This window comes from Haematobia irritans, chromosome 5, assembly GCF_050003625.1.
Source record: "Haematobia irritans isolate KBUSLIRL chromosome 5, ASM5000362v1, whole genome shotgun sequence".
Taxonomy (NCBI): domain Eukaryota; kingdom Metazoa; phylum Arthropoda; class Insecta; order Diptera; family Muscidae; genus Haematobia; species Haematobia irritans.
In genome coordinates, this window is record NC_134401.1 from 148,551,747 (window position 1) to 148,579,505 (window position 27,759).

At 24.7% G+C, this 27,759-nt stretch overlaps 2 protein-coding genes across 2 annotated transcripts; both read right to left on the reverse strand.

Annotated features, from left to right (window-relative positions):
* Nucleotides 1-249: 249 nt before the first annotated feature.
* LOC142238858 (uncharacterized) lies at nt 250-6,580 on the reverse strand. The gene is made up of 4 exons (XM_075310583.1): nt 6,348-6,580; nt 6,189-6,277; nt 899-1,013; nt 250-806 (listed from the first exon to the last, which is right to left on the reverse strand). The coding sequence occupies exons 1-4, from the start codon at nt 6,499-6,501 to the stop codon at nt 613-615; spliced, it is 552 nt and encodes a 183-aa protein (XP_075166698.1). The 5' UTR covers nt 6,502-6,580; the 3' UTR covers nt 250-612.
* A 6,942-nt stretch (nt 6,581-13,522) lies between these two features.
* On the reverse strand, nt 13,523-27,690 carry LOC142240113 (uncharacterized). Its single transcript, XM_075311826.1, has 5 exons — nt 27,655-27,690; nt 21,563-21,860; nt 14,154-14,242; nt 13,972-14,089; nt 13,523-13,873 (listed from the first exon to the last, which is right to left on the reverse strand). The coding sequence occupies exons 1-5, from the start codon at nt 27,688-27,690 to the stop codon at nt 13,617-13,619; spliced, it is 798 nt and encodes a 265-aa protein (XP_075167941.1). The 3' UTR covers nt 13,523-13,616.
* Nucleotides 27,691-27,759: the final 69 nt, after the last annotated feature.

Genomic DNA, 27,759 nt, shown 5'->3' on the forward strand with positions numbered 1-27,759 from the left:
GAAGTACCATGAATTTTACCAATCTACCAATCAGCAGAATTCTACCAACTGTGATAACCGTGATTACTATACTACGGTAGTCTTTGTAAGCGGATATAAAATGAGCTATATGCTAACTGCGACTCAACGAGCAAACGGAAATACAACGAACAAATGAAAATTCAATTATAGTTTGACGCGTTATGTATATGGTTTAAGGTTTTAAGTCGCCTGTATCTCGTTATAACATGGCTCATTGATATTCATGAATTGCTGAATATAAGGTCGCTTTATTCATTCAGAAAATAATTTATACATGTTCGCCACTTTGCTTGCAACTTTGTCAGATCATATAGAAGAAATGAAACTTATTGTTTAAACAAAACAAAAATCCATCTAAATTCCAATAAAAAAATTGAACATTTTTCCTAAGCCATTACATTTTATATATGTCATAATGAAAAACATTTTTTGTGATATCATTTCATGTTTGGTACCTTAGCTCATTGATTTAAAATCGATTCCACTTTAGTGAAATATTAATTTATGATATATATCTTAATTATTGACTATTTCTCTCTTTTAATAATTTTTAACAAAATGTTTAAAGCAACAATGATCTCATTTCAACTATTAATCTTTTTGTTTTTCTTCTTTCATATCATTGGTATCATCCGATTGAGCTTCTACGTCAGTTAAAGGTGTTTGCGGATATGCTTCACCATCAGCTACAGGGCAAGCATTATAATCCGTACCTGAATTCGATGGATTTTTACGTAGTTCTCGATATAGGCTAAATATGGGATACCAGATGGCAACCTGAATAGCTGAAATAAGAAAAAAAAAAAAAAACAAAATACAAAAATACATTTTATAAGTATTTTGTATTAATATTTTATAACCATTTTCATCAACTTACCAACAGAAATTAGGGATTGTAAAAGTGTACTCTGGTTGGGTATTAATTTCAAAAGATTCAAAACGACTGATATACCCACAATGAACACCCAAGGGGAAACAAACGGATGATGTTTCTAGAGAAGAGACAAAACAAAATATATTAATTATATCATTAGTTATTTATTTGGTATCATTGAAGGTATTAATAGGAATAAAACAAATGAAAAAAGTAAGTAACGATTTTTTGTGTAATCCTAATGAAATCAGTACAGATTTGCACAACTAAAAAAATTTTGTATATTTTTTTACTTTTTTAAATTTTAATTTCAACAAAATAAATCATTGAATGTTTTGAATAACATTTTCTATTTATAATAGAATAATCAGCAGAGTATAATGGGTATACAATTAGTTGGACGTAAAAATAGTTTATGGATAACGCGGCATCTAGCTGAGTTTCGCTAAATAAAAATAAATTCTAAACACGGTAGCTACTCGACACAAAAATTTTACCAAAATTTGGAGAAATTTTTACCAACAAAATTTTTCAAAAGAAAATTTTATCAAAATTTTATTTCTATAGAAAATTTTGTGAAATTTTTGATTTCTATAGAAACTTTTGCCAAATTTTGTTTCTATAGAAAATTTTTACAAAAAATTTTCTATAGAAACAAAATTTGGCAAAAGTTTCTATAGAAATCAAAAATTTCACAAAATTTTCTATAGAAATAAAATTTTGACTAAATTTTCTATAGAAATAAAATTTTCACAAAATTTTCTATAGAAATAAAATTTTGACAAAATTTTCTACAGAAATAAAATTTTCACAATATTTTCTATAATAAAATTTTGAGTAAATTTTTGATAGAAATAAAATTTTGATTAAATTTTCGATAGAAATAAAATTTTTAGAAAATTTTCTATAGAAATAAAATTTTGAGAAAATTTTCTATAGAAATAAAATGTTGACAAAATTTTCTATAGAAATAAAATTTTGACAAAATTTTCTATAGAAATAAAATGTTGACAAAATTTGCTATAGAAATAAAATTTTGACAAAATTTGCTATAGAAATCAAAAATTTGACAAAATTTTCTATAGAAAAAAAATTCTATAGAAATAAAATGTTGACAAAATTTTCTAAGAAATAAAATTTTGAGAAAATTTTCTATAGAAAAAAATTTTGACAAAATTTTCTATAGAAATAAAATGTTGACAAAATTTTCTATAGAAATAAAGTTTGACAAAATTTTCTATAGAAATAAAATTTTGACAAAATTTTCTATAGAAATAAAATGTTGACAACATTTTCTATAGAAATAAAGTTTTGACAAAATTTTCTATAGAAATAAAATTTTGACAAAATTTCCCACCAAAAAAATTTGGAAGTTCTTCCAAAGGCACAACTTTAAAAGCACTTCCAGAAGATGCACTTCCAATGATGTTCTTTATTTTAACTACCCAGGAAGTTCTTTTAATTCAATTTTTTATAACTTGATTTGTTCATACTTTAACCCCCATTTTCAGGAAGCTCCGTTAGTGCTACGTTAGCTAACGAACTTTTAAACCGTACTATGGACATGTCTCTCATCTTGCCTATAAAGGGTGATTTGTTAAGAGCTTGATAACTTTTTTTTTTAAAAAAAACGCATAAAATTTGCAAAATCTCATCGGTTCTTTATTTGAAACGTTAGATTGGTCCATGACATTTACTTTTTGAAGATAATTTCATTTAAATGTTGACCGCGGCTGCGTCTTAGGTGGTCCATTCGGAAAGTCCAATTTTGGGCAACTTTTTCGAGCATTTCGGCCGGAATAGCCCGAATTTCTTCGGAAATGTTGTCTTCCAAAGCTGGAATAGTTGCTGGCTTATTTCTGTAGACTTTAGACTTGACGTAGCCCCACAAAAAATAGTCTAAAGGCGTCAAATCGCATGATCTTGGTGGCCAACTTACCGGTCCATTTCTTGAGATGAATTGTTCTCCGAAGTTTTCCCTCAAAATGGCCATAGAATCGCGAGCTGTGTGGCATGTAGCGCCATCTTGTTGAAACCACATGTCAACCAAGTTCAGTTCTTCCATTTTTGGCAACAAAAAGTTTGTTAGCATCGAACGATAGCGATCGCCATTCACCGTAACGTTGCGTCCAACAGCATCTTTGAAAAAATACGGTCCAATGATTCCACCAGCGTACAAACCACACCAAACAGTGCATTTTTCGGGATGCATGGGCAGTTCTTGAACGGCTTCTGGTTGCTCTTCACTCCAAATGCGGCAATTTTGCTTATTTACGTAGCCATTCAACCAGAAATGAGCCTCATCGCTGAACAAAATTTGTCGATAAAAAAGCGGATTTTCTGCCAACTTTTCTAGGGCCCATTCACTGAAAATTCGACGTTGTGGCAGATCGTTCGGCTATTCATGATGAAATGTCAAAGCATACTGAGCATCTTTCTCTTTGACACCATGTCTGAAATCCCACGTGATCTGTCAAATACTAATGCATGAAAATCCTAACCTCACCCTTTATATTCCATATGCCAGTTAGGAACTTAACTACTAAAAATTTTTCAGTTAAAGTTAAACGGAGAGAATATATTTCGATTTTACTTTCTGTTAACTGGGAGTTAAAGTCTAACGGACATACATGAAAATAGCCGTAAATGGGTAATTTTAACTTTTTTTGTTTCAAATAGGTTAAAAACAGAGTAAGAATTCATAAAATGTTACAAATCATTTAAATTTTGTCGAAAAAATGCTAAATTCAATCTGAAAAAATTTTTAAATTTTAAACATATTTGAGGTCAAATGTTTCCGACAAGCGTTAGAATCCATTAAAAATTATAAAAAATATAAAAATTATTTATTTGACAAAATATCACAGAATTTTTTAATTTACATCCAAAACATTGAATTCGGATCACACCTAAAGAAGTGATGCAAATTCAGTGCAACGGCTGTTGAAATGGAGGACTTCTGTCCTATGACAAGCCCATGTTAAATTCATCGCTTCTGCGTCAATTTTGCACCACTTCCGGATCCCAAAAGAACATTTTCATTACTTTTTTGGCGACGCTTTTTTTGCTGGGTTACTATAGAAATAAAATTTTGACAAAATTTGCTATAGAAATAAAATTTTGTAAAAATTTTATATAGAAAAAAAATTTGTAAAAATTTTCTATACAAAAAAAATTTTGACAAAATTTGCTATTGAAATGAAATTTTGTAAAAATTTTCTATAGAAATAAAATTTTGGCAAAATTTCCTATAGAAATCAAAAATTTGACAAAATTTTCGATAGACATAACATTTTGATAAAATTTTCTTTCGAGAAATTTTTCTATAGATATAAAACTTTGAGAAAATTTTCTATAGAAATAAAATTTTGACAAAATTTGCTAAAGAAATAAAATTTTGACAAAATTTTCTATAGAAAAAAAAAAATCTATAGAAATAAAATTTTGACAAAATTTTCTATAGAAATAAAATTTTGACAAAATTTTCTATAGAAATAAAATTTTGACAAAATTTGCTATAGAAATAAAATTTTGTAAAAATTTTATATAGAAAAAAAATTTTGTAAAAATTTTCTAAAAAATAAAATTTTGACAAAATTTGCTATAGAAATCAAAAATTTCGATAGACATAAAATTTTGATAAAATTTTCTTTTGAGAAATTTTTCTATAGATATAAAATTTTGAGAAAATTTTCTATAGAAATAAAATTTTGACAAAATTTGCTAAAGAAATAAAAGTTTGACAAAATTTTCTATAAAAATAAAATGTTGACAAAATTGTCTATAGAAATAAAATTTTTTAAAAATTTTCTATACAAATAAAATTTTGACAAAATTTGCTATAGAAATAAATTTTGTAAAAATCGGCTATAAAAAGGAGGTCCCTTGTCATTGAGCTTAACATGGAATCGGGCAGCACTCAGTGATAAGAGAGAAGTTCACCACTGTGGTATCACAATGGACTGAATAGTCTAAGTGAGCCTGATACATCGGGCTGCCACATAACCTAACCTAACCTATACAAATAATATTTTGACAAAATTTGATATAGAAATAAAATTTTGTAAAAATTTTCTATAGAAATAAAATTTTGGCAAAATTTTCTATAAAAATCAAAAATTTTACAAAATTTTCGGTAGACTTAAAAATTTCTTTTGAGAAATTTTTCTATAGATATAAAATTTTGAGAAAATTTTCTATAGAAATAAAATTTTGACAAAATTTGCTAAAGAAATAAAATTTTGAAAAAAATTTCTAGAGAAATAATATTTTGACAAATTATTCTATAGAAATAAAATTTTAAGAAAATTTCTATAGAAATAAAATTTTGAGAAAATTTACTATAGAAATAAAATGTTGACAAAATTTTGTATAGAAAAAAAATTTCGACACAATTTTCTTTAGAAATAAAATATTGACAAAATTTCCTATAGAGATAAACATTTTACAAAACTTTTAACCACAAAAATTTGATAAATCACTGCGGAATAAGATTTTTCTATTTGGTAGTTTTTTGGTAAAATTTTCATAAAAATTTGGTAGATTATTTTTGGCTCGATTGCCAACCGTGGTTGCTAGTGTACAAAAAATGGTAACAACACTAGAACATAAGCGCCGCCGATTATAATAATGTTTGCCGCTGTAACTGCCGATCGTCGCTCACCGCTATTATCCATTGACCCTAGGTCACAATAAATGGTGAATATTGTAGAGAAAAGACAGTATTAAATCCCTGGGCAGACCAACATTTCGGCCACAGGCCAAGGACATTCCAACAGGACTCAGCACCATAACACTGAGCCAACGTCAACCAAGAATGGCTTAAAAAGTAGGTTCCTCTGGATCCCAATCCGTTGAAATTTTGGAGAAAATCTCAATGTGTCAAACATATCAAAAAGGCGCTTTGCCGGAAATGGTCTAAAATACCGCAGAGTCATTTTTGTGCAGCATGTGATGGCTTTATCGGCCGTTTTAAGGACATAATTCGTGCCGAAACCAAAAAAAAATAAATTTATCCTAAAATTTGATGTTATTTCCGGCATTTTGTGTCATTGAACAATTGTTGCATTACATGTTTTTTCCAAAATTTTGGGAGCACTTAAAGAGTTTAATAATTGAAAATCTTGCCAGATTTGGACTTTGTAATAAATAATTTTACCTCTACTTTAGACTTTATTTATTTTATTTAGTCTATAAGGATTGTTATCCATAGCCATACATAAATAAAAAAAATTACAAGAAATAATAAATTTATACATAGTATAATTTATCACATTGTAATTTCGCCACTTACCTTTTTAATACCAATAATCAATAGAACAGAAGCTACGAACAAAGCAACATAGGAAATTGCATCTATAGCACTTAAAGCCACATCAGATTCTAGTTTTGAACAAAATATAAAATAAAATTAAAAACCTAAATTAAATAAAAAAATTTTTCCAATTCCTACCAGTAGTGACAAGTACAGATCCATCTGGCCTATTAATTAATTGATTTAAATTCTTGACATTAACTGTCAGCACAAAACAGAAATATGCACCAGCTAGGCAAGTTAAAATAGCACTAATATAAGCAATAATATTGCACAAAGTAATATTAGCCATATTATCCTCTGGCGAAATTATTATAAACTAAAAAATATATATAAAATTCGTTTAACGACGACGAGAACAAACTACTCTATGGGCCACCACACCTCAACTGACAAATTATGAAGCCTAGTTATTAAATCGCATATGAAAGCATATTTTTTCCTAAATAAAGACTTGGGCGGAAAAAGTTAATTCGAAATTTTTGGATTTAACATTTAAAAAGTATAGCTTAAATAAGCTTCACTTATTGTGTACACTTTACTTTAATGGTGAAAATACTCACATACTCTCAGGTACCCTAATGGTATATTGCTCTCTCTCTGATCTCTCTCCTTCGTATGCCATTAATGAATGGTTCAAAGAGCAAGGTGAAAATTATGGCTTAAAGAGGTGAGAATACACACATATCCACACACTAACCAGTGAGTGTGCACACAGTAGAAAATTTGAGATTTTCTTATTATGGCCACATACACAGACTAACCATAGAGAGTGTGCCCACAGTAGAAAATGTGAGATTTTCTTCCGTTTAATTTGGAACGAGCTTAGGAGGTTTTATATTCAAAACTTTAACATTGCGGATGCCAAGACCATAAATAGATCTTTTGGGGGCATGTAACGAATTTTTTATAAGCCAGAATAATAAAAGCATATTTTTAGAATGTCTCTTCTGCGATTAGGTAATGAAAGACTTAATAATATTTTATGGTGAATGTTTGTTGGAGTGTCCATAAACCGAATTAAATTTTAGTTGCATTAAATTAAAATAAAATAATTTTTAAATCAGACAACAAACGCCTTTAATTTAATTAATTTTAATTGAATTTATTGAAATCAAGATTACATTTAATTTAATTTAATTTTTTTATTTTAATACATAGTAAAATCTACTCATTTTAACATTATTTAGTTTAGTTTAATTAATTACTGTCTATGAACCATCCATTTCACTAAAGCCAATTTAACTTTATTTTAGTTCATGGAATTATTATGTTGGTAGAAAGTTTCCTTTACTCTAATATTTTTTTGCGTACGTTAAATGAACTGAAAAAACGGAAAAAAGTTATACACAAATGAAGCATAAATATTTACTAAATTCGTACTTCTCACAAAATTGTTCATTATTTTTTTTTTTTAATTTGTAAATTTTACTACAAATGCGCCCATCTTGAACTTCTTGTGGCACTAAAAACATTCTTGCAAGTTTTAACTCAAATTTTTTTTTTTTCAAACTACAAAATTGACAAAACTACAAAATTGAAAAAGAAATGAAATTTTGACAAAAATTTTTATCTAAATTAATTTTTGAGGAAATTGTCTATAGAAATAAAATTTTGATAAAATATTTTGATAACATTTTATTTCTAGCACAAAATTTGCTATAGAAATAAAATTTTGCTATAGCAATACAATTTTGACACAATTTTGCTATAGAAATAAAATTTTGAAAAAAGATTTAGAATAGAAATAAAAACTTACAAAAATTTTCTATAGAAATTAAATTTTGACACAATATTGCTAAAGAAATAAAATTTTGACAACATTTTCTATAGAAATAAAATTGTGCCAAAATTTTCTATAGAAATAAAATTTTGACAAAATTTTCTATAGAAACAAAATTTTGACAAAATTTTCTATAGAAATAAAATTTTGTCGAAATTTTCTATAGAAATAAAATTTTGCCAAAATTTTCTATAGAAATAAAATTTTAACAAAATTTTTTATAGAAATTAGTTTTTGAGGAAATTTTCTATAGAAATAAATTTTTGACAAAATTTTCTATAGAAATAAAATTTTGACAAAATTTTTTATCGAAATTAATTTTTTAGGAAATTGTCTATAGAAATAAAATTTTGATAAAATATTTTGATAACATTTTATTTCTATAACAAAATTTGCTATAGAAATAAAATTTTGCTATAGCAATACAATTTTGAAATACTATGTTGACAAAATTTTCTATAGAAATACAATTTTGACAAAATTTTCAATAGAAACAAAATTTTGACAAAATTTTCTATAGACATAAAATTTTGTCGAAATTTTCTATAGAAATAAAATTTTAAAATTTTTTTATTAAATAAGCAAGTGAAAAAAATTATTTATGTCTAATAAATTTTTGTTGATTATGACGAAAAATATATTTGCTTATTTTTGTGAAATCGATGTGACATCTGCGTTTGTAATACTAATTAATTAAAATTTTCTACAAATATTCTAAATTTTCTTAAATTAACCTATATATTTTTTAAGTGTTCTTAAATTAACCGAATATTTTTCTTCCTGGTGGGTTTACTATTTTTTCAGTGTAGGCTGACTTAATTATAATTAAAGATTATATACTAGAATCACATACAAAATTTGCTGTGCCAGGAGGCACATGACATTTGCTGTTCCAGGAGGTTACGGAAGTCAAGACGAACGGACGGACACCGCTCAGAATTTCACCACTCGAACCAAAAATAATTTACCAAAATTTGGAAAAAATTTACAAAAACCCTACCAAACAAAAAATCTTATCTTATTTCTATAGATAATTTTGTCAAAATTTTATTTCTATAGAAAATTTTGTTAAAATTTTATTTCTATAGAAAATTTAGTTAAAATTTTATTTCTACAGAAAATTTTATTTCAATAGAAAATTTAGTCAACATTTTATTTCTACACAACATTTTATCAAAATTTTATTTCTATAGAAAATTTCGACAAAATTGTATTTCTATAGAACATTTTGTCAAAATTTTACTTGTATACAAAATTTCCTCAAAAACTAATTTCTATAAAAAATTTTGTTAAAATTTTATTTCTATAGAAAATTTTGTCAAAATTTTGTTTCTATAGAAAATTTTGTCAAAATTTTGTTTCTATAGAAAATTTTGTCAAAATTTTATTTCTATAGAAAATTTTGTCAAAATTTAATTTCTATACAAAATGTTGTCAAAATTTTATTTCTTTAGCAATATTGTGTCAAAATTTAATTTCTATAGAAAAATTGTGTCAAATTTGTATTGCTATAGCAAAATTTTATTTCTATAGAAAATTTTGTTATAGAAATAAAATGCTATCAAAATATTTTATCAAAATTTTATTTCTATAGACAATAATTTCGATAAAAAATTTTGTCAAAATTTTATTTCTATAGAAAATTTTGTCAAAATTTTATTTTTATAGAAAATTTCCTCAAAAACTAATTTCTATAAAAATTTTTGTTAAAATTTTATTTCTATAGAATATTTTATCAAAATTTTATTTCGACAATATTTTATTTCTATAGAAAATTTTGTTAAAATTTTATTTCTATAGAAAATTTTGTCAAAATTTTATTTCTATAGAAAATTTTGTCAAAATTTTATTTCTATAGAATATGTTGTCAAAATTTTATTTCTATAGAAAATTTAGCCAAAATTTTATTTCTACAGAAAATTTTGTTTCCATAGACAAAATTTTATTTCTACAGAAAATTTTGTTTCCATAGACAATTTCCTCAAAAACTAACTTCTATAAAAAATTTTGTCAAAATTTTGTTTCTATAGACAATTTCCTCAAAAACACATTTCTATAAAAATTTGTCAAAATTTTATTTCTATAGAATATTTTATCAAAATTTTATTTCTATAGAAAATTTCCTCAAAAACTAATTTCTATAAAAAATTCTGTTAAAATTTTATTTCTATAGAAAATTTTGTAAAAATTTTGTTTCTATTGAAAATTTTGTCAAAATTTTATTTCTATAGAAAATTTTGTCAAAATTTTATTTCTATAGAATATGTTGTCAAAATTTTATTTCTATAGAAAATTTAGCCAAAATTTTATTTCTACAGAAAATTTTGTTTCCATAGACAATTTCCTCAAAAACTAACTTCTATAAAAAATTTTGTCAAAATTTTGTTTCTATAGACAATTTCCTCAAAAACAAATTTCTATAAAAAATTTGTCAAAATTTTATTCCTATAGAATATTTTATCACAATTTTATTTCTATAGAAAATTTCGACAAAATTTTATTTCTATAGAAAATTTTGTCAAAATTTTGTTTCTATAGAAAATTTTGTCAAAATTTTATTTCTATAGAAAATTTTGTCAAAGTTTTATTTCTATAGAAAATTTTGTCAAAATTTTATTTCTTTAGCAATATTGTGTCAAAATTTAATTTCTATAGAAAATTTTCGTAAGTTTTTATTTCTATACTAATTTTTTTTTCAAAATTTTATTTCTAAAAAATAAAAATTTTTGTCAAAATGTTGTTTCTATAGAAAATTTTGTCAAAAATCTTACTTCTATAGAAAATTTCCTCAAAAACTAATTTCTATAAAAAATTTTGTTAAAATTTTATTTCTATAGAATATTTTATCAAAATTTTATTTCTATAGAAAATTTCGACAAAATTTTATTTCTATAGAAAATTTTGTAAAAATTTTGTTTCTATAGAAAATTTTGTCAAAATTTTATTTCTATAAAAAATTTTGTCAAAATTTTATTTCTATAGAAAATGTTGTCAAAATTGTATTTCTTTAGCAATATTGTGTCAAAATTTAATTTCTATAAAAAATTTTCGTAAGTTTTTATTTCTATACTAAAATTTTTTTTACAAATTTTATTTCTATAGCAAAATTGTGTCAAAATTTTATTTATATAGAAAATTTTGTCAAAATTTTATTTATATAGAAAATTGTGTCAAAATTTTGTTTATATAGAAAATTGTGTCCAAATTTTGTTTATATAGAAAATTTTGTCAAAATTTTATTTCTATTGAAAATTTTGTCAAAATTTTATTTCTATAGAAAATTTTGACAAAATTTTATTTCTTTAGCAATATTGTGTCAAAATTTAATTGCTATAGATAATTTTTGTAAATGTTGATTTCTATACTAAATTTTTTTTCAAAATTTTATTTCTATAGCAAAATTGTGTCAAAATTTTATTTCTATAGAATATTTTATCAAAATTTTATTTCTATAGAAAATTTTGTCAAAATTTTATTTCTTTAGCAAAATTTTGTTAATTTTTTTTCAAAATTTTTCATAAAATTTTCTTTCTATATCAAAATTTTGTCAAAATTTTATTTCTTTAGCAAAATTTTGCCAAAATTGTATTTCTATAGAAACTTTTCGAAAAATTTGACTTCTATACCAGCATTTTATCGAAATTGTATGTCTATAGCAAAATTTGTTCAAAATTTTATTGCTATAACAAAATTTTATTTTTATAGCAAAATTATATTTCTACAGCAAACTTTTTTATATAAATTAAAATTTTTCAAAATTTTATTTCTATAGCAAAATTTTGTTAAAATTTTATTTCTATAGCAAAATTTTGTCAAAATTTTACTTTTATAACAAAATTGTGTCAACATTTTATTTCTATAGCAAAATTTTGTGACGTACCTCTGAGACGAGTATTTTGTAAAATCTACCAAAACGTCAAAAGTTCTACCAATCTACCAAACAGTAAAAAACTACACTGAAAAAACAGTGAACCCACTAGGAAGAAAACTTTCGGTTAATTTTAGAAAATTTTGAATATTTGTAGAAAATTTTAACTGAACAGTATTACAAACGTTGGCATGATGCCGATGTTATAAAGATAAGTAAATATTTTTCGACAAATTCAAGAAAATTTATTAGACATAACTAAGTTTTTTCACTTGTTAAAGAAAATTTTGTAGTTTGAAAGAAAAACTTGGAGTTCAAAATTGCAAGAGTGTCTTTAGTGACATACGAAGTTCATGATGGACGCATTTTTGGTAAAATTTATAAATTTAAAGAAATTTTGAACTATTTTGTGGAAGACACGAATTTAGTTAATCTTTATGCTTCATTTGAGTATATTTTTTCCTAGGTTTTAGTTAATTTAACTAACGTACACAAAAAATTATTAGAGTAAAAGAAACTTTTTCCAAACATAACAATTCCATGAACTAAAATAAAGTTAAATTGGCTTTAGTGAAATAGAGAGTTCACTTTTTATTGAGTGTAAATCTACCATATTTGGCAACCATGATCTGGGACCATGGCAACCGTGATCTGGGCCAATATTCAATATGTGTTACAAACCGAATGACCAAGTACATCCAAGTACAACCTAACCTAACCTAAGTACATCCTATGGTGGAGGGTATAAATACACAAATTGAAAAAATTTATATCAGTTCTTCTTAATATTAGAATTGTGAAATCACTCAAATTAAATTAAAATTATCCTAACATTATCATTTGATCTGGATTTCATCGAAAGTCACCAATCGAAGTTGACAACTCAGGTGAGTAACATAATTTACTTACTACAGACAATTTTCGTAGCATGGTTTTAGGCGTTACATGAAAACTTGATATGCGAAAGGAAAGTGTTCACGATTATTTCTTAAGGTATCGTCACCAACCGTAATCACTTTTTTTTTAGCAAAATATGAAATAAAAATTTACAAAATATATTACAGAACAGAAAAGAAATGAATTATAAAGTAGCACAACATAACAAAACAATGGTCGCACAAAAATATTAAAAATATGTAATTTAATGACAACACAAAAAATTGACACAAAAGTATCAACACGCATGAAAAAAATTATGATTTTATGACGGCCAATTCATTCGTGTCGTTTTATTGCTTTATCAGAAAGAATCTTGAATATAACAATAATTATAATTTCATTAAATATAATTTATTTTATTTTAATTTAATGTAAATAAAATTTTGCCAAAATTTTCTACAGAAATAATATTTTAACAAAATTTTCTATAGAAATAAAATTTTGACAAAATTTTCTATTTTCTTGAATATAACAATAATTATAATTTCATTAAATATAATTTATTTTATTTTAATTTAATGTAACCTAATAATAATTAAATTTAATTTAATTATTCTTTGCACTTAGGAGGAATTTTCAGTCCATTGTGTGACACTACAGGAGGTGAATTTATTTCTTATCAATGAGTGCTATCTGATATTCTATTTAATTTAATGGCAATACCAACCATTGTACCGCAATGACTCCCTTTATTTCACTTAAGTTCATTTAATCTAAACTCAATTCAATCTCAAATCTTCAATTTATTTCAAATCATTTTCAAGCACTTCATCAGTTAATTTCGAACAATTTCATTTTAATTCAATTCAACAAATTTTTAAACTTTAACATTGAAATTGCAAGGAGCAGGAACATCAGGATACATGGTATGTTGGCCAGCTACAGGCACCTTAGTTTCACACTGGACAAATTTGGCGGTATGAGAAAAATCGGCTGGAACAGCTACGGGGGCAGCATATGTAGCGAAATGGGGATTAACGGGACTGCTGATGGGGGCAATAATGGATGATTTTTGAGCCTTAACCATTTTCTTGTACATATTGTAAATGGGGAACCAGATACCGGCATAGAAGACTATAATAGATAGATAGAAATTTTCATAAAATAATGTTTTTTTTTTAACATCGCGATTGTATTTCGAGAAGAAAAATACATGGATATTTTGTACTTACGAGCACTGACAATTTCCAAGAACGAATCATCATCAGCATCAACGAAAATCGAAACAATTTGAAGAACTAAAGCAATAACGGTGATATAAATCCAAGGTGCTACCAAATGGGGTATTTGCTAAATGTTAGTTGAAATGAAAACAATATTAAATGGGAAAAATAATATAAGCGCATTAAAGTACCTTCTTAGCTCCAACAACCAAAAGTACGGAGACGACAATCATGACAATGCAAACAACAACACCAAGTGCAAGGAAACCAGTCATGTATTCTAAGGGTAGAAAAAAATTTAAAACAAATTAAAAATGAAAGAATTAAAAATTAATTTAATTAAAAATTATTAAAAAAATAATAATAAATAAAAATTAAATAATAAATTTATCTTAAAGGTAACTTCCCACCAAATAATCTCATTACAAAATAAGCATGTAACTTAGTTCAAAATCGATAAGCAATTACTATTAAATGGAAATTTTGTTGCTTTTGCAAAGAACATCCCATAGGGAAAGTACTTCTCTTCAGCATTACCAAGAGCTAAATTGGTAGCCTAGACGAAATTCCACAGGATGATTACTGTCAAGAGCTCCTTCAGATTGAATTTTAAAGAAAATAAAATTTTTTTGTCATCTCCTCAATTTTAAATATATATTTTTTTTAGTTTTATATCCGTTTAAAAGACTATAATAATATTGTACGGTTGTCACAGTTGTACTTCATGGCACTTCATAAATTTTCTGTAGATAAATAAAAAATTAAATTTTGACAAAATGTTCTATAGAAATAAAATTTTCTATAGAAATAAAATTTTGCCAAAATTTTCTATACAAATAAAATTTTGACAAAATGTTCTATGGAAAGAAACTGTTGACAAAATTTTCTATACAAATAAAATTTTGACAAAATTTTCTATGGAAATAAAATGTTGACAAAATTTTCTATGGAAATAAAATTTTGACAAAATTTTCTATGGAAATAAAATTTTGACAAAATTTTCTATGGAAATAAAATTTTGACAAAATTTTCTATGGAAATAAAATTTTGACAAAATTTTCTATAGAAATAAAATTTTGACAAAATTTTCTATGGAAATAAAATTTTGACAAAATTTTCTATGGAAATAAAATTTTGACAAAATTTTCTATGGAAATAAAATTTTGACAAAATTTTCTATAGAAATAAAATTTTGACAAAATTTTCTATGGAAATAAAATTTTCTATAGAAATAAAATTTTAACAAAATTTTATATAGAAATCAATTGTTGACAAAATTTTATATAGAAATAAAATTTTGACAAAATTTTCCACAGAAATGACATTTTGACAAAACTTTCTATAGAACTAAAATTTTGACAAAATTTTCTATGGAAATAAAATTTTGAGCAAATTTTCTATGGAAATAAAATTTTGACAAAATTTTCTATGGAAATAAAATGTTGACAAAATTTTCTATGGAAATAAAATGTTGACAAAATTTTCTATGGAAATAAAATTTTGACAAAATTTTCTATAGAAATAAAATTTTGACAAAATTTTCTATAGAAATAAAATTTTGACAAAATTTTCTATGGAAATAAAATTTTGACAAAATTTTTTATGGAAATAAAATTTTGACAAAATTTTCTATGGAAATAAAATTTTGACAAAATTTTCTATAGAAATAAAATTTTGACAAAATTTTTTATAGAAATACAATTTTGACAAAACTTTCGACAGAAATAAAATTTTGACAAAATTTTCTATGGAAATAAAATTTTGACAAAATTTTCTATAGAAACAAAATTTTGACAAAATTTTCTATAGAAATAAAATTTTCTATAGAAATAAAATTTTAACAAAATTTTATATAGAAATCAATTGTTGACAAAATTTTATATAGAAATAAAATTTTGACAAAATTTTCCACAGAAATGACATTTTGACAAAACTTTCTATAGAAATAAAATTTTGACAAAATTTTCTATGGAAATAAAATGTTGACAAAATTTTCTATGGAAATAAAATGTTGACAAAATTTTCTATGGAAATAAAATTTTGACAAAATTTTCTATAGAAATAAAATTTTGAAAACATTTTCTATAGAAATAAAATTTTGACAACATTTTCTATACAAATAAAAAATTTTCCATAGAAACAAAATTTTGACCAAAATTTCTATAGAAACAAAATTTTGACCAAATTTTCTATATAAACAAAATTTTGAGCAAATTTTCTATGGAAATAAAATTTTGACAAAATTTTCTATAGAAATAAAATGTTGGAAATAATTTCTATAGCTATAAAATTTTGCCAACATTTACTACAGAAATAACATTTTAACTAAATTTTCTATAGAAATAAAATTTTGACAAAATTTTCTATGGAAATAAAATTTTGACAAAATTTTCTATGGAAATAAAATTTTGACAAAATTTTCTATGGAAATAAAATTTTGACAAAATTTTCTATGGAAATTAAATTTTGACAAAATTTTCTATGGAAATAAAATTTTGACAAAATTTTCTATAGAAATAAAATTTTGACAAAATTTTCTATGGAAATAAAATTTTCTATAGAAATAAAATTTTAACAAAATTTTATATAGAAATCAATTTTTGACAAAATTTTATATAGAAATAAAATTTTGACAAAAGTTTCCACAGAAATGACATTTTGACAAAACTTTCTATAGAACTAAAATTTTGACAAAATTTTCTATGGAAATAAAATTTTGAGCAAATTTTCTATGGAAATAAAATTTTGACAAAATTTTCTATGGAAATAAAATGTTGACAAAATTTTCTATGGAAATAAAATGTTGACAAAATTTTCTATGGAAATAAAATGTTGACAAAATTTTCTATGGAAATAAAATTTTGACAAAATTTACTATGGAAATAAAATTTTGACAAAATTTTCTATGGAAATAAAATTTTGACAAAATTTTCTATAGAAATAAAATTTTGACAAAATTTTTTATAGAAATAAAATTTTGACAAAACTTTCGACAGAAATAAAATTTTGACAAAATTTTCTATGGAAATAAAATTTTGACAAAATTTTCTATAGAAACAAAATTTTTTCATTCGTTTTGTTTGTTATTGTTGGCTTCTCTTCAATCGTTATTGTTGTTTTTTTGTTTTTTGATCTCAGCTTAAAGCCATGCATTGACTAAACTACAAGTGTAGCTTAACCAACAGAGGAAAAGTATGCTTGTCAAATTTATTTGGGCAAAGCCCTATAGACTGCAAGATGGTTGGATGTACAGCTGTTTCGGAATTACCACATTCCTCATCAGCATCCTCTACGTGCAGCAAAACTATCAACCAATTATCAGAATAAATTCGGGTAATTCACTCAACCCAACGTGAACTACACTTGAACCTCCCGAAAAAGGGTTTGATAGTCGGCTACTGCCTAAACAAATTTGCCAGCATATCTCTTTTCCTTTGCCAAACTCAAATCATCGATTTGTATGTATTTGGCTGGGTTTGTTTTTGAGCGTGCTTCCTCTATCTTCATTCGTTTTGTTTGTTATTGTTGGCTTCTCTTCAATCGTTATTGTTGTTTTTTTGTTTTTTTATCTCAGCTTAAAGCCATGCATTGACTAAACTACAAGTGTAGCTTAACCAACAGAGGAAAAGTATGCTTGTCAAATTTATTTGGGCAAAGCCCTATAGACTGCAAGATGGTTGGATGTACAGCTGTTTCGGAATTACCACATTCCTCACCAGCATCCTCTACTTGCAGCAAAACTATCAACCAATTATCAGAATAAATTCGGGTAATTCACTCAACCCAACGTGAACTACACTTGAACCTCCCGAAAAAGGGTTTGATAGTCGGCTACTGCCTAAAACAAATTTGCCAGCATATCTCTTTTCCTTTGCCAAAATTTTGACAAAATTTTCTATAGAAATAAAATTTTCTATAGAAATAAAATTTTAACAAAATTTTATATAGAAATCAATTGTTGACAAAATTTTATATAGAAATAAAATTTTGACAAAATTTTCCACAGAAATGACATTTTGACAAAACTTTCTATAGAAATAAAATTTTGACAAAATTTTCTATGGAAATAAAATGTTGACAAAATTTTCTATGGAAATAAAATTTTGACAAAATTTTCTATAGAAATAAAATTTTGACAAAATTTTCTATGGAAATAAAATTTTGACAAAATTTTCTATAGAAATAAAATTTTGAAAACATTTTCTATAGAAATAAAATTTTGACAACATTTTCTATACAAATAAAAAATTTTCCATAGAAACAAAATTTTGACCAAAATTTCTATAGAAACAAAATTTTGACCAAATTTTCTATATAAACAAAATTTTGAGCAAATTTTCTATGGAAATAAAATTTTGACAAAATTTTCTATAGAAATAAAATGTTGGAAAAAATTTCTATAGCTATAAAATTTTGCCAACATTTACTACAGAAATAACATTTTAACTAAATTTTCTATAGAAATAAAATTTTGACCAAATTTTCTATAGAAATAAAAAAAAATGTTCTATTAAAGTAAAATTTTGACAAACTTTTCTATGGAAATAAAATTTTGACAAAATTTTCTATTGAAATAATATTTTAACACAATTTTCTATAGAATTAAACTTTTGACAAAATTGTCTATAGACAAAATTTTCTATTGAAATAATATTTTAACACAATTTTCTATAGAAATAACATTTTAACAAAATTTTCTATAGAAATAAAATTTTGACAAAATTTTTTATGGAAATAAAATTTTGACAAAATTTCGACAAAATTTTCTATGAAAATAAAATTTTGACACAATTTTCTATGGAAATAAAATGTTGACAAAATTTTCTATGGAAATAAAATTTTAACAAAGTTTTCTATAGAAACAAAATTTTCTATATAAATAAAATTTTGACAAAATTTTTTATGGAAATAAAATTTTGACAAAATCTCGACAAAATTTTCTATGAAAATAAAATTTTGACACAATTTTCTAAGGAAATAAAATTTTGACAAAATTTTCTATGGAAATAAAATTTTGACAAAGTTTTCTATAGAAACAAAATTTTCTATATAAATAAAATTTTGACAAAATTTTCTATAGAAATAAAAATTTGCCAAAATTTTCTACAGAAATAACATTTTCTATAGAAATAAAATTTTGACAAAATTTTCTATAGAAATAAAATTTTGACAACATTTTCTGTAGTAATAAAATTTTGACAAAATATTCTATGGAAATAAAATTTTGACAAAATTTTCTATGGAAATAAAATTTTGACAAAATTTTCTATGGAAATAAAATTTTGACAAAATTTTCTATAGAAATAAAATTTTGACAAAATTTTCTATACAAATAAAATTTTGACAAAATTTTCTATGGAAATAAAATTTTGACAAAATTTTCTATAGAAATAAAATGTTGGAAAAAATTTCTATAGCTATAAAATTTTGCCAACATTTTCTACAGAAATAACATTTTAACTAAATTTTCGATAGAAATAAAATGTTGACCAAATTTTTTATAGAAATAAAATTTTGAAAAAATCTTCTATTGAAGTAAAATTTTGACAAACTTTTCTATGGAAATAAAATTTTGACAAAATTTTCTATTGAGATAATATTTTAACACAATTTTCTATAGAAATAAACTTTTGACAAAATTGTCTATAGACAAAATTTTCTATTGAAATAATATTTTAACACAATTTTCTATAGAAATAACATTTTAACAAAATTTTCTATAGAAATAAAATTTTGACAAAATTTTTTATGGAAATAAAATTTAGACAAAATTTCGACAAAATTTTCTATGAAAATAAAATTTTGACACAATTTTCTAAGGAAATAAAATTTTGACAAAATTTTCTAAGGAAATAAAATTTTGACAAAGTTTTCTATAGAAACAAAATTTTCTATATAAATAAAATTTTGAAAAAATTTTCTATAGAAATAAAAATTTGCCAAAATTTTCTACAGAAATAACATTTTAACTAAATTTTCTATAGAAATAAAATTTTGACAAAATTTTCTATAGAAATAAAATTTTGACAACATTTTCTGTAGTAAAAAAATGTTGACAAAATTTTCTATGGAAATAAAATTTTGACAAACTATTCTATGGAAATAAAATTTTGACAAAGTTTTCTATGGAAATAAAATTTTGACAAAATTTTCTATAGAAATATGGAAATAAAATTTTGACAAAATTTTCTATGGAAATAAAATTTTGACAAAATATTCTATGGAAATAAAATTTTGACAAAATTTTCTATGGAAATAAAATTTTGACAAAATTTTCTATGGAAATAAAATTTTGACAAAATTTTCTATGGAAATAAAATTTTGACAAAATTTTCTATAGAAATAAAAATTTGACAAAATTTTCTATACAAATAAAATTTTGACAAAATATTCTATGGAAATAAAATTTTGACAAAATTTTTTATGGAAATAAAATTTTCACAAAATTTTCTATAGAAATAAAATTTTTTCTATTGACAAAAAATGACAAAATTTTCCTTCTGTCCGTCTGTGAACACATTTTTGTAATCAAAGTCTAGTTCGCAATTTTAGTCCAATCAAATTTGGCATAAGTATGAGTTGGGTCGTTTAAAAGAAATCGGTTCAGTTTTAGATATAGCTCCAATATATATCTTTCACCCGATATGTACTAATATGGCCCCAGAAGCCAGAATTTCAGCCTGATTTGCTTTAAATTTTGCACAAGGAGTGCAATTGATAGTGTCGTTAAGTATGCCAATTTTGGTTGAAATCGGTTCAGATTGAGATATAGCTCTCATATATATGTTTTTCTGATTTCGACAAAAATGGCCAAAATACCAACATTTTCTTTGTAAAAATCGCCTCGGCTAAGTCGAGATTTTATAAAAAAGACTTAAATTTTCCTATACTTCTAAGACATATCTATCGACCGATAAATTATAAATACTCTTTTACGAATTTGCCTAAAAATTGCTTCAGATGTAAATGTTTCCCTTATTTTTTTTTACTAGCATTGTGTTCCATCCCAGGGCATTAGCCGACTTAAATTTTAATTCTATGGTTTTTGTAGAAGTCTAACAAATTTTGTCCAGGTCGAGTCAGATTGAAATGTATGTATTTGGGACAAAAAGCTTTATGTATATAGAACCAACACATTTAATGGATTAGATATGGTATCGAAAATGTGGATCTACAAAGTGGTGCAGGGTATAACATAGTCAGCCTCGCCCGACTTTAGACTTTCCTTGCTTGTTTGTTTTTTTTTTTTTTAAATTATATCTTAACTAGTCCAAAATTAATTTTTATCTCCATTTTGTTGAAAATCTTTGAAATTTAATATAAAAAAAAGTATTTTTTTAATTTGCTCGTGATCGAATCATAGTTCCCATTGTAAACCAACTTAGCCAACTTTCATTTGTTTGTTGGTTATATATATGTTCAGCCCTTAACGTACACAATTTTCAATTGAAAATAAAAGTTAACTGTTGTTTTTTAGTTTGCTCGTGATTAGAGCAGACAAGTATATATTTTTTTCCAGTGTAAGCTTTACCCAACTAACAGTTAATTGCACCATTTTACACTACACCCCAATTCAATACAATCTCATATACCTACTCACCTTTAATCATTTCCAATGTCTTAGGATCAACTTTAGTACCTGCTTCAGCACTTTCATCTTCGGCAGCGATTTCTACAATATGTTTACTAAAGAAAGACAAAAACACAGCCATAAAAAAATGCCAAATGGTACTGAAAATACCAACGGCCATGGCAAATTTCGAGCTAGTAGACATTGTACGAATCCTTTTTGCTATCGTTTCTCGTTTTTTAACTTTAGAATTTAATACACTTCGTTCAACGAGACAAGTTATACTGAATTGGAAATGATCTTCAGTTATACGAAAAAAGTTGAAATTCTTAAGACAAAAAAAAAACACATATGAATATAAAGCCAAATATTTTGAGGTGATAACACCAAAGATCATTTTTTATTGGTGTTTTTGTTTTTCTAATACATAATAAATTTATATTTATAATTTGGCTCAATTTCAAATTAAAATTTTAAAATTTTAAGAAAAAAAATCTCTTATCGGAGAGACATTAAGCCTAGGTTAAGGTGAATTTTTATACATATGTATGAAAGCGCGTGTCAGTTTAAACTGACACGCGCTTTCATACCTCTTATAAGAAAGTTATTATCTATAATACATATCGTCTGTACTTGGATTGTCGCTTTGGTCCCAATGCACTGAAAAAATATTGTCGTGAGACTAAAAATAGCTTGTCCTTAAAATACGACTGCGAGTCCGCTTTTTCCTTGTCTGAAATTCGATAAACATTTCGTTGAAGCCCCTATAGTTCTGTGAACAGGTATATAAACATGAAAGAAGATTTTGTGGACTAACAACAATTAGAAATAAAATAAGGACAAAATTTTCCCTATGAATAAATTCTCCATAAAATTTTCTATAGAAATAAATTTCTGACAACATTTTCTATAGAAATAAAATTTTGACAAAGTTTTCTATGGAAATAAAATTTTGATAAAATGTTCCATAGAAATAACATTTTGACAAAATTTTCTATAGAAATAAAATTTAAAAAAAAATTTCCTAATGAAGAAAAATCTAGACAAAAAATATGTTAAAACAAGTATATACGGCCGTAAGTTCGGCCAGGCCGAATCTTATGTACCCTCCACCATGGATTGCGTAGGAACTTCTACTAAAGGCTGTCATCCACAATCGAATTACTTGGGTTGCGATAACACTTGCCGATGGCAAGGTATCGTAAAACTTTTTAACACTGTCTTCTAAATTGTAAGTTAGTCCATAAGGGGTATATATTAAACAAAAAAAAAGGCCGATTAAATACGAATATAATTCAGTTTGACAAAATTTTCTATAGAAATAAAATTTTGACAACATTTTCTATAGAAATAAAAACTTGACAAAATTTTCTATAGAAATAAAATGTTGACAAAATTTTCTATGGAAGTAAAATGTTGACAAAATTTTCTATAGCAATAAAATTTTGACAAAATTTTCCATAGAAATAAAATGTTGACAAAATTTTCTACAGAAATAAATTTTTTACAAAATTTTCTATAGAAATAAAATGTTGACCAAATTTTCTATAGAAATAAAATGTTGACAAAATTTTCTACAGAAATAAATTTTTTACAAAATTTTCTATAGAAATAAAATGTTGACAAAATTTTCTATAGAAATAAAATGTTGACAAACATTGCTATAGAAATAAACTTTTTACAAAACTTTCTATAGAAATGAAATTTTGACAAAACTTTCTATAGTAATAAAATTTGACAATTTTTACATGGCTGTTAGAGGCCATATACTAACGAAATGTACCAAATTTCAACCGCATCGGATGACTTTTGCTCCTCCAAGAGGCTCCGGAGGTCAAATCTAGGGATCGGTTTATATGGGAGCTATATATAATTATGGACCGATATGGACCGATATGGACCAATTTTTGCATGGTTGTTAGAGACCATATACTAACACCACGTACTAAATTTCAATTGGATCGGATGAATTTTGCTCATCCAAGAGGCTCCAGAGTTCAAATCTGGGGATCGGTTTATATGGGAGCTATATATAATTATGGACCGATATGGACCAATTTTTGCATGCTTGTTAGAGACCGTATACTAACATCAGGTACCCAATTTCAAACGGATCGGATGAATTTTGCCCCTCCAAGAGGCTCCGGAGGTCAAATCTGGGGATCGGTTTATATGGGAGCTATATATAATTATGGACCGATATGGACCAGTTTTTGCATGGTTGTTAGAGACCGCATACTAACATCAGGTACCAAATTTCAACCGGATCGGATGAATTTTGCCCCTCCAAGAGGCTCCGGAGGTCAAATCTGGGGATCGGTTTATATGGGGGCTATATATAATTATGGACCGATATGGACCAATTTTTGCATGGTTGTTAGAGACCGTATACTTAGAACACGTACCAAATTTCAACCGGATCGGATGAATTTTGCTGCTCTGGAAGGCTCCGCAAGCCAAATTTGGGGATCGGTTTATATGGGGGCTATACGTAAACGTGGGCCGATATGGCCCGTTTTCAATACCATCCGACCTACATCAATAACAACTACTTGTGCCAAGTTTCAAGTCGATAGCTAGTTTCGTTCGGAAGTTAGCGTGATTTCCACAGACGGACGGACAGCCGGACAGACGGACAGATGGACGGACGGACGGACATGCTTAGATCGACTCAGAATTTCACCACGACCCAGAATATATATACTTTATGGGGTCTTAGAGCAATATTTCGATGTGTTACAAACGGAATGACAAAGTTAATATACCCCCATCGTATGGTGGAGGGTATAAAAAATTCTATTGAAATGAATTTTTGACAATTTTGTCTATAGAAATAAATTTTTGAAAAAATTTTCTATTGAAATAAAATATTGACAAAATTTGCCCTATGAATAAATTTTTGATAAAATTTTCTATAGAAATAAAATTTTGACAACATTTTCTATAGAAATAAAACTTTGACAAGGTTTTCTACGGAAATAAAATTTTGACAAAATTTTATATAGAAATGAAATTTTGACAAAATTTTATATAGAAATAAAATTTTGACAAAATTTTCTATAGGAATAAAATTTTGACAAAATTTTCTATGGAAATAAATTTTTGACAAAATTTTCTATGGAAATAAAATTTAAAAAAAAATCCTAAAGAAGAAAAATGTAGACAAAATATTCCCAAAAATAAAATTTTGACAAAATTTTCTATAGAAAAAATGTTAACAAAATTTTCTACAGAAATAAATTTTTGGCAAAATTTTCTATAGGAATAAAATTTTGACAAAATTTTCTATAGAAATAACATTTTGACAAAATTTTCTATAGAAACAAAATTTAAAAAAAAAATCCTAAAGAAGAAAAATGTAGACAAAATATTTCCAAAAAATAAAATTTTGACAAAATTTTCTATAGAAAAAATGTTAACAAAATTTTCTACAGAAATAAATTTTTGGCAAAATTTTCTATAGAAATAAAATTTTGACAAAATTTTCTGTAGAAATAAAATTTTGTCAATATTTTTTAAGAAAGTAAAATTTTTGACAAAATTTTCTATAGAAATAAAATTTTGACAACATTTTCTATAAAAATAAAATTTTGACAACATTTTTTATAGAAATAAAATTTTGACAAAACTTTCTATAGAAATAAATTTTTGACAAAATTTCCTATAGAAATAAAATTTTAACTATAGAAATACAATTTTGACAAAATGTTCTCAAAGGATAAAATTTGACAAAAGTTTCTATAGAAATAAAATTTTAACAAACTTTCCTATAGGAATTAAATTTGGCAAACTCATCTATACGAATAAAATTTTGACAAAATTTTCTATAGAAATAAATTTTTGGCAAAATTTTCTATAGAAATAAAATTTATGACAAAATTTTCTATAGAAATAACATTTTGACAAATTTTTCTATAGAAATAAAATTAAAAAAAAAATTCCTAAAGAAGAAAAATGTAGACAAAAAATATGTTAACAAAATTTTCTATTGAAATGAATTTTTGACAATATTTTCTATAGAAATAAAATTTTTACAACATTTTCTATAGAAATAAAATTTTGACAAAGTTTTCTACGGAAATAAAATTTTGATAAAATTTTCTATACAAATAACATTTTAGCAAAATTTTCTATAGAAATAAAATTAAAAAAAAAATCCTAAAGAAGAAACATGTAGACAAAATATTCCCAAAGAATAAAATTTTGACAAAATTTTTTATAGAAAAAAAATGTAAGAAAATTTTCTATAGAAATGAATTTTTAACAAAATTTTCTATAGAAATGAATTTTTAACAAAATTTTCTATAGAAATAAAATTTTAACAAAATTTTCTATAGAAATAAATTTTTGACAAAATTTTCTATAGAAATAAAATTTTGACAAAATTTTCTATAGAAATAAAATTTTGACAAAATTTTCTATAGAAATAAAATTTTGTCAACATTTTTTTAAGAAAAAACAATTTTAACTAAATTTCATAAATAAGAAAAATGTACACAAGAATACAATTTGGACAAAATTCTCTGCAGGAATAAAATTCTGTCAAGACTTTCTATAGAAATAAAATTTAACTATAGAAATACAATTTTGGCAAAATATTCTCAAAGGATAAAATTTGACAAAATTTTCTAAAGAAATAAAATTTTAACAAACTATCCTATAGGAACTAAATTTGGCAAAATCATCTACAGGAATAAAATTTTGGCAAAAATTTCTATAGGAATAAAATTTTGAAAAGAATACAATTTGGACAAAATTCTCTGCAGGAATAAAATTCTGTCAAGACTTTCTATAGAAATAAAATGTAACTATAGAAATACAATTTTGGCAAAATATTCTCAAATGATAAAATTTGACAAAATTTTCTAAAGAAATAAAATTTTAACAAACTATCCTATAGGAACTAAATTTGGCAAAATCATCTATAGGAATACAATTTTGGCAAAAATTTCTATAGGAATAAAATTTTGGCAAAAATTTACTATAGGAATAAAATTTTGAAAAAAATTTCTATAGAAATAAAATTTTGATAAAATTTTATTTTTTCATGCAAATGTTGAGCACGACTGCGCCTCAAATGGTCCATCCGCTTAGTCCGACTTTGGAATACTCTGTCCAACATTTCGGTCTTTATATCATTAATGAATGCATCAATGCCTTCTTCAAATCACGGTTGTCACAGTTGGTAGAATTCTACCAAAAATGGTAGATTTTTTACTGTTTGGTAAAATTCATGATGTTTTGCTAGGGTTTGCAAAATATTCCCCTCTATCTGTAGGAATAAAATTTTAACAAAATTTTCTATATGATTTATTCATATGATTTATTTTATTGGATAAAATTTTCTATAGAAAAAAAAATTTAACAAAACAATAACAATAAAATTTTGACAAAAATTCTTATAGAACATTTTCTGTGAGAATGAAATGTTGACAAAATTTTCTATATAAATACAATTTTCACTAAATTTTCTATAAAGTCAATATTAAGTTAATTCTTTAAAAAACTTAATTCACGATTTAGGTCATACTATCCAAGTCCATTACCCCCAAGTTCCACTTTTTGTAGAAGTAGCAATTTTCCCTTGTAGGATCAAGCAAAAATGCTACGAAATAGTTATCATTCAAAGGATATTTATAGACTCTGAGGTATAGTAATCGAAATAGTCCAGTTATGGTATGGCAAAAGCAGGGATTCGCCTCGACTACTTTCCCGGTGTTTACCCGGTAAGAGCAGGGCAAGATTGTTGTTGAGAACTGGATAGTTTTTTGTAATAGTTTAATTTGTATTATAATTATTTATAATTTTTCCTGTTAAGATTGACATTTCTGAAGCAGTTTCTTCAACTCCAAAGATCATTTGGCCAAAAGATAAACAAACTTTTTTCTTAGAGTTGAGTGACTCGACATAAGAATGAGTATTTGTTAATGGAAGACAATTTTATAAGACTAAGGTCAACATAGATTTAGTAATTTTGATAAATTCTTCAAAATTGGTTGTCTTTTTGTATCTTGATGAAATAAAATAAATAAAAACCCTTCACAAAGATAACTTTCAAAACTTTACTTTATACCTGAAAGTGATTTTCTAGAACGCAAAACCTAAATTTAAAAGTGAATTACGTGAATTGCAAAGACAACCTCTTTGGAACTCGGCATGCTTTTTTTTCAGTGCATGATTATAAGTAGGGACGTTTACGAATTCACTACTTCCCCGAACAAGCGGAG

What these genes read in the sequence shown, in the direction of transcription:
- LOC142238858 (XM_075310583.1), bottom strand. Translation starts at nt 6,501, where the DNA reads ATGGCTAATATTACTTTGTGCAATATTATTGCTTATATTAGTGCTATT. An exon ending in TGATTATTGGTATTAAAAAG is followed by an intron (nt 1,014 to 6,188) that starts GTAAGTGGCGAA and finishes TCTCTTCTCTAG; the next exon opens with AAACATCATCCGTTTGTTTC. An exon ending in ACAATCCCTAATTTCTGTTG is followed by an intron (nt 807 to 898) that starts GTAAGTTGATGA and finishes TTCTTATTTCAG; the next exon opens with CTATTCAGGTTGCCATCTGG.
- LOC142240113 (XM_075311826.1), bottom strand. Translation starts at nt 27,690, where the DNA reads ATGCCGAGTTCCAAAGAGGTTGTCTTTGCAATTCAC. An exon ending in GACATTGGAAATGATTAAAG is followed by an intron (nt 14,243 to 21,562) that starts GTGAGTAGGTAT and finishes TTCTACCCTTAG; the next exon opens with AATACATGACTGGTTTCCTT. An exon ending in CTTGGAAATTGTCAGTGCTC is followed by an intron (nt 13,874 to 13,971) that starts GTAAGTACAAAA and finishes TATCTATTATAG; the next exon opens with TCTTCTATGCCGGTATCTGG.